Here is a 19,050-nt window from a genome sequence, read left to right as displayed (position 1 = left end):
CCTGTGATCTGAATTGATGTGTGCTCTCTGAAAATGTGCATGTCATGAGTGAAAGAAAGTAGCTACAAAAATCATCCCTCTTATACTGGAATAACAACTGGTAGTGTGGGATTTATATCACCTCAGACACATAGGATTCGTTTTGTTAACTAAAAAGAAAAAGAGATAACAGAGAATATGAAATATGTGACTGGGTAGAAAGAGACAGCTACTCTGTATGGATCTCTTTAAAAAATTACAGAAGCATTTTCAGTGAGTAATGTTGGATTATTTTATATATGTGATACCTTTGCATACATTCTAGAAAGGAAATGATGGAAACCATCCAGCTGCAGAAGATGGCTCCATACAACAGCAAGGAACTGTGAGGGAAACTAAGTTTATCAAGTGGGCTATGCAACTCATAACAACAGTTTTTAGAGAGAGAGAGAGAGAGAGAGAGAGAGAGAGAGAGAGAGAGTGCAGTCCACAACATACATCCTCTTGCTTGCCTACAGGAGAATCCACACTCAATGCCAGTCTACTTGACTGACGATGATTTCATTGCTAAACCAAAACAATTCTGTCTCTGGTTATTCTCTGGATTCTTCACGATTATGCTTTTAATGGAAATCTTAAGTGATGCTAAGCTCTCTCAGTATGATTACTGAGCTTTACTCAGTACTGCCACATACCTGATGCACTCTCAGGTGTCCATAAATTGCAGGTACATGTGTTCCACTTCATTCAGTATTACCTCATACTTACTGTTACAGCAGACCCATTATACAGAGAGCTTGTTTTTACTGTGCTTCAATAAGCATACATTGTCATCAATTTTAAAAATAGTTATCCCTTCAATCACAGTAATGATGATAAAATCAATTTTAGCTGAAACATAGACATTAGTGTGTGTGTGTGTGTGTGTGTGTATGTGTGTGTGTGTTTTAGAGAGAACAAGAGAGAGAAATTTTTATTAATGTGTTCTGAGCTTGAAAGTGGATATTGTTTTAGTCTTTATAATAATAAGTTGTTGTTATTTCTACAAAAGATTCAGGGTGGTAGAGCCCACAAACACTAAAACATAAACTCATTACATGGAATATATTTTTGTATCCCACTGTCTCCACCTTCTCAATGCAATACTTGTAAGTGCACTGATAAATCACTGCAATACCTGTAAGTGCACTGATAAAGTGTATATTTTGCCTAAGGAATTACACAGTCACATGATTCTTTTAGAATATCTGTACATTCTAGCTACATAAAATTGCCAGTATTTACTTGGGTGACAACATAAAAAGAATAGCACAATAGATATTAGTACATTTTATTGGCTCTACTACCTTACATTACATTCATAGATACCATTATGTCACCTTCTTCTAGCATTATCAATAATCTACATCTACATCTGCATGGATAATCTGTCTGGCAGAGGGTTCACTGAACCACCTTCACAATACTTCTCTATTATTCCAATCTCAAGCAGCACATGGAAAAAGCGGACACTTATTTCTTTCCATGTGAGCTCCGATTTCCCGTATTTTATTATGATGATCATTTCTCCCTATGTAGATCAGCATTAACAAAATATTTTCACATTCGGAGGAGAAAGTTGGTCATTGAAATTTTGTGAGAATATTCCGCTGCAGTGAAAAACACCTTTGTTTTAACGATGCCCATCCCAAATCCTGTATGATGTTGGTGATGCTCCCACCCCTGTTTCCTGATAATACAAAATGTACTGCTGCTGTCTGAAATTTCTCGATGTACTCTGTTAATCCTGTTTGGTAAGGATTCCAGACCATGTAGCAGTACTCCAAAGGAGGACAGACAAGCACAGTGTACGAGTCTCTTTAGTAGGTCTGTTACATTTTCTAAGTTTTCAGTCAATAAAACACAGTCTTTGGTTTGTCTTTGCCACAAAATTTCCTATGCATTTCTTCCAAAGTAAGTTGTTCGTAATTGTAATTTCTAGGTATTTAGTTGGATTTAAGGCCTTTAGATTTGACTGATTTATCATGTAATTGAAGTTTAATCTATTCCTTTTAGCAGTCATGTGGGTGACTTCACACATTTCATTATTTAGGGTTAACTACCAATTTTTGCACCATACAGATATCTTTCCTAAATTGTTTTGCAATATGTTTTGACCTTCTGGCAACTTAACTTGATGATAAAAGACAGCATCATCTGCAAACAACCTAAGATGGCTGCTCAGATTGTCTCCTTAATCATTTATGTAGATAAGGAACAGCACAGGACCTGTAACACTGCATTGGGAAATGTCAGAAATCACTTCTGTTTTACTCAATGACTTTCCATCAATTACTACAAACTGTGACCTCTCTGACAGAAAATCACAAATCAGGTCACATAAATGAGACGAAATTCCATAAGCACGCATTACAATAAAAAAAAAATGCATATTTGACTGCATTGGGCTAGGTAAAATAGACACTTACCTTCAGGTAATTATCACGGGTCTCACCATATCCAGGCTCCACTTCATAGGCATTATTAAGACAATCTAATGTTGCCTTTGAGATGTGGACTCGCCTGGGAACCAATACCAGTCTCAGTATATTGATAACAGGGCAATCAGTCAACTGTAAACATTATGTTAAAAGCTGTCCAGCTCTGTTTCAGGAAAAAAATCTATAAGAGGAAAAACAGAAATACACAATGTGATCATTATTAATGGTGGAAACACATACAGTTGAAAGTACATGACACTAGTAGCAAAAAAGTCTAGCAAATATGAGCTCTAAATTGCATACTGGCACCTGAAGATCTATGAGCACTTCTTAATCTTCCATATGGTGAAACAGATCTCTTCCACTAAATGCTCTTTGCTTTCCATATCTTGGGAGGAGGTAGTACGGGACAAAACAAGAAAAAAATTGTCCAGTAAACATGGGTTATAAAACGCAAGCACTAAGATCTATGTGCCCCCTCCCCCCCCTTTTTTTAATTTTATTTTTTATTTTTAAGAAGTCGTGTTTCAAAGCTGCAAAGTTTAACAAGTGCTCACAGCTCTTAAAGGATGCACTTCAGAGCCCCCGTTTACCAAACTATTTTTGTTTGTTTGTTTGCTTTGGTCCATACTGCCGCCTCTCAAAATATGGAAAGCAAAAAGCCCGCAGTAGAAAGGATTTGTTACACCATACCAAGGATGAAGATGTATACATAGCTCTTCAGGTATGCATTTTAGAGCTTAAGTTTACTGGGCTTATTTGTTACTAGTAGCGTGTACTTTCAAATGTATGCATTTACATCATTAATTATGATACACCCTATATATAAAAAGGGGGACAGAGTGTGTTGTGTTTGTGTTTGTGTGTGGGTGTGTGACAGGGAGGGAGGAAGGGAGGGAGAGAGGGAGGGAGGGATGATCATGTACACTGGAAGTTATGAAAGATATTTTATTCATCTCATCTCTTTAACAGTAGTAAATGTGTTAAGTCTGATAGGATCATGTGAAAAAGAGATCAGACATTAAGAATTAAAACGCTCACCCTGGAATGCCTCCACTTTCCATGTGATTGGCAAGAGTTACATCATAAGACCAAACATCGAACTGCCATTTCCGCAGCCCAAGTACTCCACATAAAACAGAACCTGAGTGTATGCCAATTCGCATATTTAAATCTACCTGTAACAAGAAAGATGAGTTCTTGAATTAATAGAATTATTGTTTTAAATACACACTGAGAGGTATAATAAGGAGAATACTGGGGAGGATTTAGGAGAGGAAAATCATCGGTCAGAGAGGAAATACATGTAAAGCTCTTAATCGGGAATCAGAAACTGAGCCTAAAATCTTCAGGTATCCTTTTTTTATTTAAAAAGAAAAACCTATGATTCCATAGATAGTGACATATTATTCAATATCATCGAAGTTTGGAACTGGCAATAAAACAAGGGCATTCTTTAAGCAAATTTGGACTAATACAATTTCCAAAGATAAAATTTCGGGTGAAATATCAAGTATTTTGAAATTCAAACAGGTGAGAGGCAGGGGCACAGACTGTCACCATTTATTATCTCATGTTTCAGAGAGTGTAGTACAAGAATGGTAAATAGAAAAGGACAGGAGGGAATAAGTAAAAACTTAGCTTTTGCTGATGATTTAGCAATCTTAGCAGAGAACCTACAAGATGTAACAAAACAGATAAACATTCTCTAAGAGCTAGCAGAAAAAAACTGGGTTATTAATTTCATACACATGACAAATGTTAACCCATATTCACATTTTCAAGTGATCTAGACTTTAAAAAAGCAAAATTGAGGAGAATGCAGAATCGAGGAAAATGTTAGAACCCCCAAAATATCAGCAAAAACATATGTAATTGGCATATATGATTAAAAATCATAATACTCTTCAATACATTACACAGTATCTGTACAAGTGAAGGAAATTAAATGTACAATGCAGTAATGAATTTCATCAGTTCTTAAAAAAATCACAGATGTGTAACAGCAAGTATAAACTTACTGTTGTTGTTGTTGTTGTGGTCTTCAGTCCTGAGACTGGTTTGATGCAGCTCTCCATGCTACTCTATCCTGTGCAAGCTTTTTCATCTCCCAGTACCTACTGCAACCTACATCTTCCTGAATTTGCTTAGTGTATTCATCTCTTGGTCTCCCTCTACGATTTTTACCCTCCACGCTGCCCTCCAATACTAAATTGGTGATCCCTTGATGCCTCAAAATATGTCCTACCAACTGAGCCCTTCTTCTGGTCACGTTGTGCCACAAACTTCTCTTCTCCCCAATCCTATTCAATACTTCCTCATTAGTTATGTGATCTACCCATCTAATCTTCAGCATTCTTCTGTAGCACTACATTTCGAAAGCTTCTATTCTCTTCTTGTCCAAACTATTTATCGTCCATGTTTCACTTCCATACATGGCTACACTCCATACGAATACTTTCAGAAATGACTTCCTGACACTTAAATCAATACTGGATGTTAACAAATATCTCTTCTTCAGAAACGCTTTCCTTGCCATTGCCAGCCTACATTTTACATCCTCTCTACTTCGACCATCAGCAGTTATTTTGCTCCCCAAATAGCAAAACTCTTTTACTACTTTAAGTGCCTCATTTCCTAATCTAATTCCCTCAGCATCACCCGACTTAATTAGACTACATTCCATTATCCTTGTTTTGCTTTTGTTGATGTTCATCTTATATCCTCCTTTCAAGACACTGTCCATTCCATTCAACTGCTCTTCCAAGTCCTTTGCTGTCTCTGACAGAATTACAATGTCATCGGCGAACCTCAAAGTTTTTATTTCTTCTCCATGAATTTTAATACCTACTCCTAATTTTTCTTTTGTTTCCTTTACTGCTTGCTCAATATACAGATTGAACAACATCGGGGAGATGCTACAGCCGTGTCTCACTCCCTTCCCAACCACTGCTTCCCTTTCATGTCCCTCGACTCTTATAACTGCCATCTGGTTTCTGTACAAATTGTAAATAGCCTTTTGCTCCCTGTATTTTACCCCTGCCACCTTTAGAATTTTAAAGAGAGTATTCCAGTCAACATTGTCAAAAGCTTTCTCTAAGTCTACAAATGCTAGAAACGTAGGTTTGCCTTTCCTTAATCTTTCTTCTAAGATAAGTCGTAAGGTCAGTATTGCCTCACGTGTTCCAGTGTTTCTACGGAATCCAAACTGATCTTCCCCGAGGTTGGCTTCTACTAGTTTTTCCATTCGTCTGTAAAGAATTCGTGTTAGTATTTTGCAGCTGTGACTTATTAAGCTGATAGTTCGGTAATTTTCACATCTGTCAACACCTGCTTTCTTTGGGATTGGAATTATTATATTCTTCTTGAAGTCTGAGGGTATTTCGCCTGTTTCACCAGATGGTAGAGTTTTGTCAGGACTGGCTCTCCCACGGCCGTCAGTAGTTCCAATGGAATATTGTCTACTCCGGGGGCCTTGTTTCGACTCAGGTCTTTCAGTGCTCTGTCAAACTCTTCACGCAGTATCATATCTCCCATTTCATCGTCATCTACATCCTCTTCCATTTCCATAATATTGTCCTCAAGGACGTCGCCCTTGTATAGACCCTCTATATACTCCTTCCATCTTTCTGCTTTCCCTTCTTTGCTTAGAACTGGGTTTCCATCTGAGCTCTTGATATTCATACAAGTCGTTCTCTTATCTCCAAAGGTCTCTTTAATTTTCCTGTAGGCGGTATCTATCTTACCCCTAGTGAGATAGGCCTCTACATCCTTACATTTGTTCTCTAGCCATCCCTGCTTAGCCATTTTGCACTTCCTGTCGATCTCATTTTTGAGACGTTTGTATTCCTTTTTGCCTGTTTCACTTACTGCATTTTTATATTTTCTCCTTTCATCAATTAAATTCAATATTTCTTCTGTTACCCAAGGATTTCTACTAGCCCTCGTCTTTTTACCTACTATATCCTCTGCTGCCTTCACTACTTCATCCCTCAAAGCTACCCATTCTTCTTCTACTGTATTTCTTTCCCCCATTCCTGCCAATTGCTCCCTTATGCTCTCCCTGAATCTCTGTACAACCTCTGGTTCTTTTAGTTTATCCAGGTCCCATCTCCTTAAATTCCCACCTTTTTGCAGTTTCTTCAGTTTTAATCTACAGGTCATAACCAATAGATTGTGGTCAGAGTCCACATCTGCCCCTGGAAATGTCTTACAATTTAAAACCTGGTTCCTAAATCTCTGTCTTACCATTATATAATCTATCTGATACCTTTTAGTATCTCCAGGGTTCTTCCATGTATACAACCTTCTTTCATGATTCTTAAACCAAGTGTTAGTTATGATTATGTTGTGCTCTGTGCAAAATTCTACAAGGCGGCTTCCTCTTTCATTTCTGTCCCCCAATCCATGTTCACCTACTATGTTTCCTTCTCTCCCTTTTCCTACACTCGAATTGCAGTCACCCATGACTATTAAATTTTTGTCTCCCTTCACAATCTGAATAATTTCTTTTATTTCATCATACATTTCTTCAATTTCTTCGTCATCTGCAGAGCTAGTTGGCATATAAACTTGTACTACTGTAGTAGGTGTGGGCTTCGTATCTATCTAGGCCACAATAATGCGTTCACTATGCTGTTTGTAGTAGCTTACCCGCATTCCTATTTTCCTATTCATTATTAAACCTACTCCTGCATTACCCCTATTTGATTTTGTGTTTCTAACCCTGTAGTCACCTGACCAGAAGTCTTGTTCCTCCTGCCACCGAACTTCACTAAGTCCCACTATATCTAATTTCAACCTATCCATTTCCCTTTTTAAATTTTCTAACCTACCTGCCCGATTAAGGGATCTGACATTCCACGCTCCGATCCGTAGAACGCCAGTTTTCTTTCTCCTGATAACGACATCCTCTTGAGTAGTCCCCGCCCGGAGATCCGAATGGGGGACTATTTTACCTCCGGAATATTTTACCCAAGAGGACGCCATCATCATTTAATCATACAGTAAAGCTGCATGCCCTCGGGAAAAATTACGGCTGTAGTTTCCCCTTGCTTTCAGCCGTTCGCAGTACCAGCACAGCAAGGCCGTTTTGGTTATTGTTACAAGGCCAGATCAGTCAATCATCCAGACTGTTGCCCTTGCAACTACTGAAAAGGCTGCTGCCCCTCTTCAGGAACCATAAGTTTGTCTGGCCTCTCAACAGATACCCCTCCTTTGCAAAAACAGACATAATGTCTTATGGGATAACAGCAATCAGTGATTTTATAATGTTACTTTAAATCCGTCTTGATTGCAAATTTTTTTTTATTATTCATATGACCGGTTTCGCTTCATTCAGAACCATCTTCAGATATGATATTTAAGTTACAGGAGTAACCCGTCCAATTCAGCAACTTTCACATGCTACGTCACATGTGACGTAGCATGTGAAAGTTGCTGAATTGGACGGGTTACTCCTGTAACTTAAATATCAGATCTGAAGATGGTTCTGAATGAACCGAAACCGGTCATATGAATAATAAAAAAAAAAAAATTTGCAATCAAGACGGATTTAAAGTAACAAGATACCCCTCCGTTGTGGTTGCACCTACGGTACGGCTATCTGTATCGCTGAGGCACGCAAGCCTCCCCACCAACGGCAAGGTCCATGGTTCATGGGGGGGGATAAACTTACTAAAAAATTGAAATTTGTACCTGGGTAGAAGGTAATCGAGCTATTTTTTCTGACACGCTATAACCACAAATTCTATGTCAAAACACATATTTTTTTCAGAGGTCTTTCCTTTGTGCTTACCCAGACAAAAGCAAACATTGATGAATGTGGTGAATTGAACCGAAAACTGTGAAGTACGGTGGAAGGTATCTGAAACTGACATGTGGGGCTGTGTGTTTTCTGTCCGTAGCCAATGCCTGTACAGCATATTCTGGTGATGTGAAGGCAGTGACCTCTAGTTTATTGCTTGTAAACTTTTCCTTGTTCATTGTGCTGCATAGTCAAAGTAGAACATTCTGCAGTACTGCAGCACATGCCATTTGCACTTCAAACTCACCGTTTGCTGTAGTGTACATACAGCAGGTTTTGTGAAAGCACATATATACACACGTTTTCCTTCACACATGGTACTTATTTATAGCAATGAATATAAAATAAAGGTAAGCCTGCTGTGATTTCAGTGTTCCTTTGTCCCAGCAATCCATTCCATTTATAACAATCTGTCTGCCATCATAACACATTAAACACCACTGAGAGCTACAACAAAGATGAACAACTGTTCACTGACCACATTCTACTAATTGTGGTGCTGCACATAGGAAATGGAGTAGCCTCCGTTGGAGTAGCATATGTTGGCTGCAGTAGGTAATATTCTGTTTACAGGTTCCAAGCAGAACTACTGTAAGTATAATTAATGCACACTATGGGGATATGAGGTTTAACTATATAAATTAAACATAAGTGGAAGCCACAGTCAGTTCATTTGCAATACACCAATCACATCAGCCATTCTTTGGAACAAGTCGCCGACTAAGCTTGTTGTTTATCATTCTATGTGCTAGAAGCCATTGCATTAGTGTGACATCACCATGCTATATTGTTATTGGCTGCAGGTGGAAAACAAACATCTGAGTTGTTGTAAATCAGTGGTTTTCACCATATTTCACAATGCAGGCTATAAATTTTTGCTATTTTGGAAGTGAATATAAAATGAAAGAACCCTTGAAACTAAGTAGTTAAGGTATAATTTGTGCCAGTAATCTGTAGGGGAATTGCTCAATTACCTCATATATAATTAGCAAAAGTGATTGTTTTTCAATTCCCAGCTAGTACTCAAGCTTATTTCATGGTGGATATTGAGTTTAGGTTCAGTTGAAAATTCAAGATTGAGAAATCAACCTGTTACACAGCTTATTTCAAGGTGGATATTGAGTTTAGGTTCAGTTGAAAATTCAAGATTGAAAAAACAACCTGTTACACAGTTTACATCAAGCTGTAAAAAATTAGCTAGAATGAAAATAATTTTCCCAAGCTTGAAATAAACTAATTTCACTGGAAGGCTGTACAGCAGATGTGCGCGCAGCATAGCTTCCATAGACGTCCACGGGGAGTGCCACAAGCATTTATAAGCCTTGCACTGACTCTGCTAGGTTTACGGCCATTTTACCTTTGTGATGCACGTTAATGATTGTTGACTATTGTGAAGTTTGTTTTATACTACAAAATAGTTCGGTAAGTGTGTGGCGTCTCCTGCCTTACTGCTACACCGGGTCTGAAGAGGATATGTAGTGTATTACAGGTACCTTGGTGCATTTTTCTATAATGGTACATTAATATTACAAATGTTAAATATTATTATGTAACGTAAAGAAATATCATATTCTATTACGTAGAAAAATTGAGCCTGGATGAAAGTGAAATGGATTACCAGCTAAGAATACATATTACAAGTTGTTCAGCAAAAAGAGGTCATTTTAAACTAGTTCTCTAGTACGTGGCACCAATAAATTAAAACTTAATGTTATTTTACCTTTTTAAAATCTCGCCTTTTTATATATATCGCCCTATTACATTTGTTTACTTGTAAGTACTCAAGTGTGTCACACCATGAATGAATAATCGTGAAGTGTGAAAAGTTTCTTTGCGAATACAAATAGTAATGACATGGTGAACGGGAAAAAGTACATCAAGAACCAGTCACTACATAGATGTCAGTCTTTTTTATTTACGTAGCTTTGACTGCTCTTTATTGCAGTAATATGAAATTTCTTCCTGTTAGTATGACACTCTTGCACAAAGTAAATATACTCAAGAAATTCAAGTCAAAGAAGTCTTAAAATTGGGGAAACAGTAATATCAGAGTTGCAGTCTGTTATTACGCCATTAGTCTTGAGAGAAATTGTTGAAGCTGTTAATTCTTTCTGTGATGATGGACACAAAATTTCTTGTGACTCATGCTTGGCAAAAGTTAAGCTTATTCATAATAAGTGTAACATTACTTTTCATGGAAAGTAGTGGCAAATTTTGGATCTGGGCTGTACTGTGAAGGATGAATCTATTGAGAATGATTGTAGTACTGTTGAGAAAGCTTACCATATTCCAACATTTATGAACAACAGAGGACACTTCTCATTTGACTAGAACTTAAAAAAAAAAATCTGAGTTTATTCTGAATGTTTGTACCTTTTTAATGTTGTATTTAGCTTAAATAGTGTGTGTTTAGTTGCATTACATATTGCAATTTAATATTCTATGCAAATCATACAACAGACAATTTGTTCCACCCGTAACTATACAGTTATATATAGTGTCATGCGTTGGTGCAACTTAATTCTTTTTCTAATAGCAACATGTTTCTTTAATAGAAGAATGTAAGCTTCATTTGTATGTGGCTTGGCTGAATTATAGACAATATCAAAGCAGAAACATTGTTCAGATGTCAAAATTGTTCAGTTCTGTGTCAGTTTTGTCCCACCCATAACACTGGTATTATGTATTGCATTATAGACAGTTCAGTATGTATATTTGAACACTGTATTTTTTTGGAATGAAGAGTATCAATTTGTTGCTTAAAACAGTAATTTTGTTGTTCCCTAGGTGAAATAATACTGCAAGGCCTACTGGTACTTCTTACTTTTATTGTTATTTGTAATGTGGCTGAAATTTAATAAAAGGCAATATTAAAATATGACAAGGAGAACATTTTTTGTTCTTTTACATTTCAGTTCCACTGAACTGGTAATTTCTTAAATTCATTTCGATTTCATCTTTTATTTCACTTTGATTCGATTTTACTCACCAAAAAATAATTGTGGATAGAATAAAATGTCTACATTTTTCTAAACAGTAGTTTCCTTATAAACTTAACAGTTTGAGGTGTATATGATTTCAAGCAATTGTTTCTTTATAATTCAGATTAAATGGCCCTGAAACTGTTAGAAATAGTGGAGTGTGGCTTCCTCATGAAGTCATCGCAAAATTACCCAAATGTCATCTTTACTTTAAAAATTTCAAACAAAAAGTTATATCAAATTATTTTAAAAACTCTTTAGAATGAAGCCAGCAGAAGCAGCTGCTTACTCAGTGACGTTTATACTAGTGAATGATTCTAAGTACATCAGTGAGTTTGAAGTTATTTTGCTAATCTGGGGCATAAATTATATTTAGGTTGATCAGTTTCAACTTTTTACATTTTTTATGTTTAGGTATGCCTAACATTTTCTTTTACCTGTTACAGGATCATTATACTGGTAGAAGTCAGCGATATTTGATCCTGCTCTGGTCTGTGTGCTGGGGCCGGAGGGGCTTCAGAATAATTAAATTTTAAAATAAAACAATTTTAAACACTTTGAAAATAAAACATTTTAAACATACATGTCTTGATAATTTTTTTCACACCATTTCCATTCTGATATTTATTTAATTAATTAGGTTCAATAAATTCAGATTAATAATTATATAGCTTAAAACAAGCTGTAAACACCAGGCTGTATTCCGCGTGTGTAGATACAGCTGGAGCCAAACTTGACAAGTAAAGCTTGAAATATAGCTTGAACTCTGCCAACTTTGATGTTTGTTTCAAGCTTGAATTCAAGAAACAGGCCTGAATATTCCAGCTTTGATCAAGCTTATATACTTGAACTTTACATCTGGAAACAAGTTTGAAACTGGCTTACTGTGCTATCTTACAGTATTACAAGTGTGCAAAACTCACTTTTTTCCTAATAAGTTTATAATATGATGTAAAATTTTGAAATTTATTTCTTGTTTATTTGTGGCTATGAGATTTGGTTATGTCAGTTGACATTATGAGTTTTGGAAAAATGGCTGCCTAGGAGGAGGAGAATGAAATTCTCGCATAAACTTTGATTTATAGCTTATGTATCTGATTATGCTTTATAATCCAGTACTTTACGAATTTTAAATGTTTCATGAGCTACGGTCTATCAACTTATTACAAGTATTAGTGTGTTGTGGTGGCTGTGCTGGTTGTTGGTGATGTAACAAGTCACCAGTGAGTAAGATATCACTAGCTGGAAATGACCGACATTTCCTTGATTCTGATCGAGCATATTCTTCAAGACTCAGTATTTGTATTAAAGAGACTGATGATCAATATTGTTGCTTAATACTGTACACTGTAAATATATGAGCCTGAGTTAAGTGCCAGAAGAAAAGGTATTGGCTCGGCTTGGAACACTTCATGTTGACTGCCCTTTTTTCCTTTGCCACCTAGCAGTAGTTGTATAATAATTGTGCGATGCAGCTAAATGTTGCAAATTGTGTTGGCAACACTGATTGTGAATTATGTCAGCATTTTCTCTTTCACTTCTCCCTCTTCACAACAGCCTAAAATATTCTCTTAACTCCGCCACCACCCACAGTGTGAACCGTCTGTCTTTTGTGGCACTTATAAGCTGTTCAGTCACACCAGACATCAATAGGAAGAAAACCGGATGAAGTCAAGAAAGATATCTAGTAAGAATGTAGAATTGAGGAAAACTTTACTAGGAAGAAACCTAAAATAGGGGAATTTTTTAGCACTGCTCTTATGGACTTTCACAGGGGCTACAAATTTATGGCACAGAATCACGAAAAACATAAAATTGGAGTAGGCCTACTTAAAATCGAAGTTCCACTGTACATAGAACCAAAATATGGAAAAATAAAGAAAGTTTCAGAATTTAAATAGGCCTACTCGGGAGAAATAACCCAGCTAAATGCTCTGGACAAAGCAGCTACACAGTTTGCTCAGGTTCAATGATTAGCACAGCGGATTCCCACACTGTTTGCTCTTGTTCAACAACAGAGTTCTTGCTGCTACTTTGTTACTGTATTGTAGAACCCAAAATATCATCGAGTAGGTGCTAATGTATGAAAACTGTTCTTGTAAACGAATATTTTCTTAACTCTTAATTATAGCCATTGTAAAGGGATATTTGCTTGACTCTTGAATTATAGCTCATTTTCTTTTATTTCTAATTAACAGCTTATATACTGGTTATCAGTAATTTAGGAGGAGCAAATAAAATATGATGTTTATTATGCATAATACTGAAACCAGCATACAGTAGGTGCTTTAAACAATAAGATACCAATTTTGCTTTGATTATTATTAGAAAGGTTATATGATTAGTAATTTATTTACTACAATCAAGCATTTAATTTAAAGTGTGCAATATTTTTCACCAATGTAGTTCATTTAAGTAATATTTTATTATTTAAATTTTTCTTACAACCACTCAGAAAATTATAAAATCTGTAAAATCTGCACAGAAAAAAGTTTGAATGCTAGTTTTATGGTGGGTGGTGGTGGTGGTGGTGGTGGTTGGTTGGGAAGCAGGAAGGGTGTGAGGTAACTTTGACAGTTCTCCCAGCGGTGCACACTCACCTCGATGTGGTGTTGTCCTAATGTACGAAAACATGTAAGACGACAGTTTGATAAGCACAGTATAGAGAAGTAAATTTGACTGAATTTGGCAGCAACATGTGAATGACAGTGTTTTAACACATTTCAAACATATTTCAGAGATACAGAACAGAAAATGAAAATTACCTGTGTTCTCTGGCGTACATGCTGAATAGCCTTGATCATATGCAGCCCCATCTCCACACAGCAGTGAGCATGATCGGCACGTGCTTTTGGCAAACCAGAGACACAGTAGTAGCAGTCTCCCAAAAGTTTGATGCGCAGGCAGTGTGTCTCCTGGAACAAGGGGACCCTCTCAAGCATCTGACTGTGGCCAAGAACACCATTCAAGAATACATGCAAATACGGGACAGCTTTTAGTTTTTAAGGAAATAATTATACATGCCAAGAAAACGTCTTTGGATACAAATATATACTCGTAAATTGTGAAGCCTTCTATCTACAATATATATATTATTTCTACATCTACGCTGCAAACCACTGTGAAGTGCACAGCAGATGGTATGTCTCATTGTACCACTTTTTGGGGCTTCTTCCCATTTTCCATTCACAAATAGAGCACAGGAAGAATGATTGTTTGAATGCCTCTGTATGTGCTGTAATTATTCTAATCTTGTCCTCACGATCCCTATGTGAGCGATAATTTGTTATATTTAAGGCCAGTTCTTGGAACTTTGTTAGTACACTTTCCCGGAATAGTTTACATCTATCTTCAAGAGTCTGCCATTTCAGTTTCTTCAGCATGTTTGTGATGCTCTTTCACAGGTTAAACAAACCTGTGATCTTTTTAAAAGATAAAACTGCCATTTGAATGTGTATTATTATATTTACCTTTTTCAATATCAAGATTTTAGCTTTTATGCCATTTTCAAGTGTAGCACTAAAGGCAGTTAGATGATAATTAAGTTGTATGAACAAATATGACTTAATACTGATCTAACAACCTTTAACACTGTACATGATAATGCCATAAAAGCCGAAATTTGGATGGTACAAAAGATAAATATGTCCCACACTTGAGCAGTCTTCTAGAATGTCTCGTAAGTGAATCATAAGCAATCTCCTTTGTAGACTGATTGCACTTCCCCAGTATTTTACCAATAAATTGAAGTCTACTAATTGCTTTACCCAAGACTGAGTCCATGTAATCATTTCATTTCATATCACTACAAAATTCTACACCCATGTATTTGTACAAGTTGGCCGATCCCAACTGCAACTCACTGTCATTATAATCACACCATACTACGTTTTTTCGTTTTGTGACATTTCTTATCAATATCCCTTTTTCTCAACACAACCTGACTGTACATGGATGAATGAAGTATCATTAGATATGATTTTTTAACCGCTTCTCACACTGCATGCAAATTTTTTGCTAAAACTTACTATTTGTGGAAAATTTTACATCAAAGTGACTTTTAGATACCAGGCAAAAGGCATCAAGAATGCCCAGTTTCATACCTATATTTTGCAAAGATCACTTATTAATCACAAATAAGAGACTCCCTATTCATATTATCTTATTACAAACACTATTTCATTTGTTTTAAAGTACTTACAAAGCAGATTATTTATGTACAGCACTGCCATTGACAATAACCATGCCCATTAAACGAATGTACACTGATCAGCCCAGAACATTATGACCACCTACCTAATAGCTGGTATGTCCACCTTTGGCATGAATAACCGTGGCGACGTGTCACGGTACAGAAGCAATCAGGCCGTGGTAGGTTGCTAGAGGGAGGTGCCGCCACATCAGCAAAGAAAAGTCACCAAATTGTTGAAAATTCCAGGAGGGGGGGGGGGGGGGGCATGAGCTCTGACACCGCATTCAATCACATTCCAGATGTGTTCAATCATATTCTGATCTAGTGAGCTGGAGGGAGCAGTGGATCAACTCCAACTTGCCACTATGTTCCTTGAACCACTCCATCACACTCCTGGGCTTGGACATGGCACATTATCTTGTTGAAAAATGATCATCACTAAGGGGTGTACGTAGTCTGCAATCAGTGTACGATACTCCTTGGCTGTCATGATGCCTCACATGAACTCCACTGGACCCATGGATGCCCATAATGGGCCCCAGAGCATAATGAAGCTGCTGCCAGCTTATGTCTGTCCCATAGTAAGGGTGTCAAGGAGCTGTTCTCCTGGATGACGAAAGATTTGCACCGTGCCATTGGTATGATGAGGAAGGAGTTGGGAGTCATCAGACCATACAACACTCTGCCACTGCGCCAATGTTCAGTGCTGATGATTACATGACCATTTTGGTCATAATTGCCATGGCATTCACTCTGGCACATGCATGGGTCATCGGATGCAGAGACCCAATGTTAGGAGTGTTTGGTGCACTGTGTGATCACTGTACTCTGCGCAGCATTAAAGTATGATGTAAGTTCTGCTACAGTTCACTATCTGTCCTATTTTACCAGTCTGTCCAACTTATGACATCCATCTGTAATGAGGGGTGGCCACCCAGTTCCATGATGTCTGAACGTCGTGTCACCTTGGATTCGCCACCTGTTGGAGACACTCACTATAGCAATCCTTGAACAACAAACAAGTCTTGCATTTTCCAAAATGCTCATGCCGAGCCTCCGGGCCATCACAATTTGCCCTCGATCAAATTCAAACAGTTTGTACACCTTCCCCATTCTACAGTCGGACAGCACACTCACTGATACTACCTGCACTGTGCATGTGTCCAACTAGCAGTCATTCCTTGCCAGGTGACGCTGTTATTGCCTGGGCAGGTTTACATCAAAAGTAGGCCAGTGGTCATAACATTTTGACTGATCAGTGTACCTTCTGAAATGACAAATATGTCATTGTTGCCTCAAATTGTGATTTACCTATTGCTACCACAGCCTAATGTGCTTACTGTAATTGAAAATGTTTATCAAGTTAAACTTACAGGTTACATTGCCCTATTGATAGTTGTCTCTGGTTGTTGTACAAGCTAGGACAAACATTCTGATTGCAAAGCACATTTTTGAACAAATGGGAATGTATATACAATTATGTTTCCATCCCCAATACTACCCATACCAAAACAACTACACTTATTCAAAATACTGTCATTAGTAAAAACTATAAAAGTGCGAAAGCTTTGCACAGGCCCAACAGTTTCTTTCTAGTTTATATTTGCACAAAAAAGTCCAGTATGCCTAACTGTGTTTTTTGTACAAACATTCGCTGTGCCACAGTGATGAATAATCATCTCCACACTTAAAACAACTAGCAAACACATCAACACCTATACTCTGCAAACAAGTGTAAACTGCATGGTACAGGGTACTTACCATAGTACCAATTACAAGGACTTCTTCAGATTTCCCTGACATATGTAAAATAGCAAGAATAACTGCTTACATGCCTCTGTGTGTACTGTAATTCGTCTAATCTTGTTTTCATGATCCATATGGGACTGATATGGTCAGGGTTGCAGTATATTCCTAGATTTCTAGCTTAACTCTGGTACTTTGCAATTATCTTTCACATGATAGTTCTGTGTCAATTTCTGCGTGTCTGCTATTTTAGTTTTTTCAGCATCTCCACAACATTCTCCCATGAATCAAATAAACCCGAAACTATTCATGCTATTCTTCTTTGTATATGTCCAATATCCCCTTGTGGCCTCGTTTGGTATTGGTCACACAATATATCTCATGTGATCATAATGTTAATAATAAACCTAAACGTATGGTTCCTGAAGAGGGGTAGCAGCCTTTTCAGTAGTTGCAAGGGCAACAGTCTGGATGACTGACTGATCTGGCCCTGTAACACTAACCAAAACGGCCTTGCTGTTGTGGTACTGCGAATGGCTGAAAGCAAGGGGAAACTACAGTCGTAATTTTTCCCGTGGGCATGCAGCTTTACTGTATGATTAAATGATGATGGTGTCCTCTTGGGTAAAATATTCCAGAGGTAAAATAGTCCCCCATTCGGATCTCTGGGCAGGGACTACTCAAGAGGAAGTCGTTATCAGGAGAAAGAAAACTAGCATTCTGCGGATCGGAGTGTGGAATGTCAGATCCATTAATCGGGCAGGTAGGCTAGAAAATTTAAAAAGGGAAATGGATGGGTTAAAGTTAGATAAAGTGGGAATTAGTGAAGTTCAGTGGCAGGAGGAACAAGACTTTTGGTCAGGTGAATACAGGGTTATAAATACAAAATCAAATAGGGGTAATGCAGGTATAGGTTAAAGTTAGATATAGTGGGAATTAGTGAAGTTCAGTGGCAGGAGGAACAAGACTTTTGGTCAGGTGAATACAGGGTTATAAATACAAAATCAAATAGGGGTAATGCAGGAGTAGGTTTAATAATGAATAAAAAAATAGGAGTGCAGGTAAGCTACTATAAACAGCATAGTGAACTCATTATTGTGGCCAAGATAGACACAAAGCCCACGCCTACTACAGTACTACAAGTTTATATGCCAACTAGCTCTGCAGATGATGAAGAAATTGATGAAATGTATGATGAGATAAAAGAAATTATTCAGGTAGTGAAGGGAGACAAAAATTTAATAGTCATGGGTGACTGGAATTCGACAGTAGGAAAAGGAAGAGAAGGAAGCGTAGTAGGTGAATATGGATTGGGGCTAAGAAATGAAAGAGAAAGCCACCTGGTAGAATTTTGCACAGAGCATAACTTAAACCATAGCTAACACTTGGTTCAAGAATCATAAAAGAAGGTTGTATACATGGAAGAATCCTGGAGATACTGACAGGTTTCAGATAGATTACATAATGGTAAGACAGAGATTTAGGAACCAGATTTTAAATTGTAAGACATTTCCAGGGGCAGATGTGGACTCTGACCACAATCTATTGGTTATGAACTGTAGATTAAAACTGAAGAAACTGCAAAAAGGTGGGAATTTACGGAGATGGGACCTGGATAAACTGAAAGAACCAGAGGTTGTAGAGAGTTTCAGAGAGAGCATAAGGGAACAACTGACAGGAATGGGGAAAGAAATACAGTAGAAGAAGAATGGGTAGCTTTGAGGAATGAAATAGTGAAGGCAGCAGAGGATCAAGTAGGTAACAAGATGGGTAACAGAAGAGTTACTGAATTTAATTGATGAAAGGAGAAAATACAAAAATGCAGTAAGTGAAGCAGGCAAAAAGGAATACAAACGTCTCAAAAAT

General features: G+C 37.4%; 1 protein-coding gene across 1 annotated transcript in view; it reads right to left on the bottom strand.

Moving 5' to 3' along the window:
* The window catches only part of LOC124774910 (adenylyl cyclase 78C-like), a 723,787-nt gene that overhangs the window by 115,200 nt on the left and 589,537 nt on the right, over positions 1 to 19,050 (bottom strand). Inside the window, exons 8-10 of the mRNA XM_047249584.1 lie at positions 14,012 to 14,161; positions 3,501 to 3,637; positions 2,448 to 2,541 (exon numbers count right to left, since the gene is read on the bottom strand). Of these exons, the coding sequence (XP_047105540.1) occupies positions 2,448 to 2,541; positions 3,501 to 3,637; positions 14,012 to 14,161 (381 nt within the window). The remainder of the gene's footprint in view (positions 1 to 2,447; positions 2,542 to 3,500; positions 3,638 to 14,011; positions 14,162 to 19,050) is intronic.

The sequence above is a fragment of the Schistocerca piceifrons genome, chromosome 2 (assembly GCF_021461385.2).
Source record: "Schistocerca piceifrons isolate TAMUIC-IGC-003096 chromosome 2, iqSchPice1.1, whole genome shotgun sequence".
Classification (NCBI taxonomy): Eukaryota; Metazoa; Arthropoda; class Insecta; order Orthoptera; family Acrididae; genus Schistocerca; species Schistocerca piceifrons.
The sequence above is the reverse complement of the archived record's forward strand: the minus strand, read 5'-3'. Positions and strand labels throughout refer to the sequence as shown.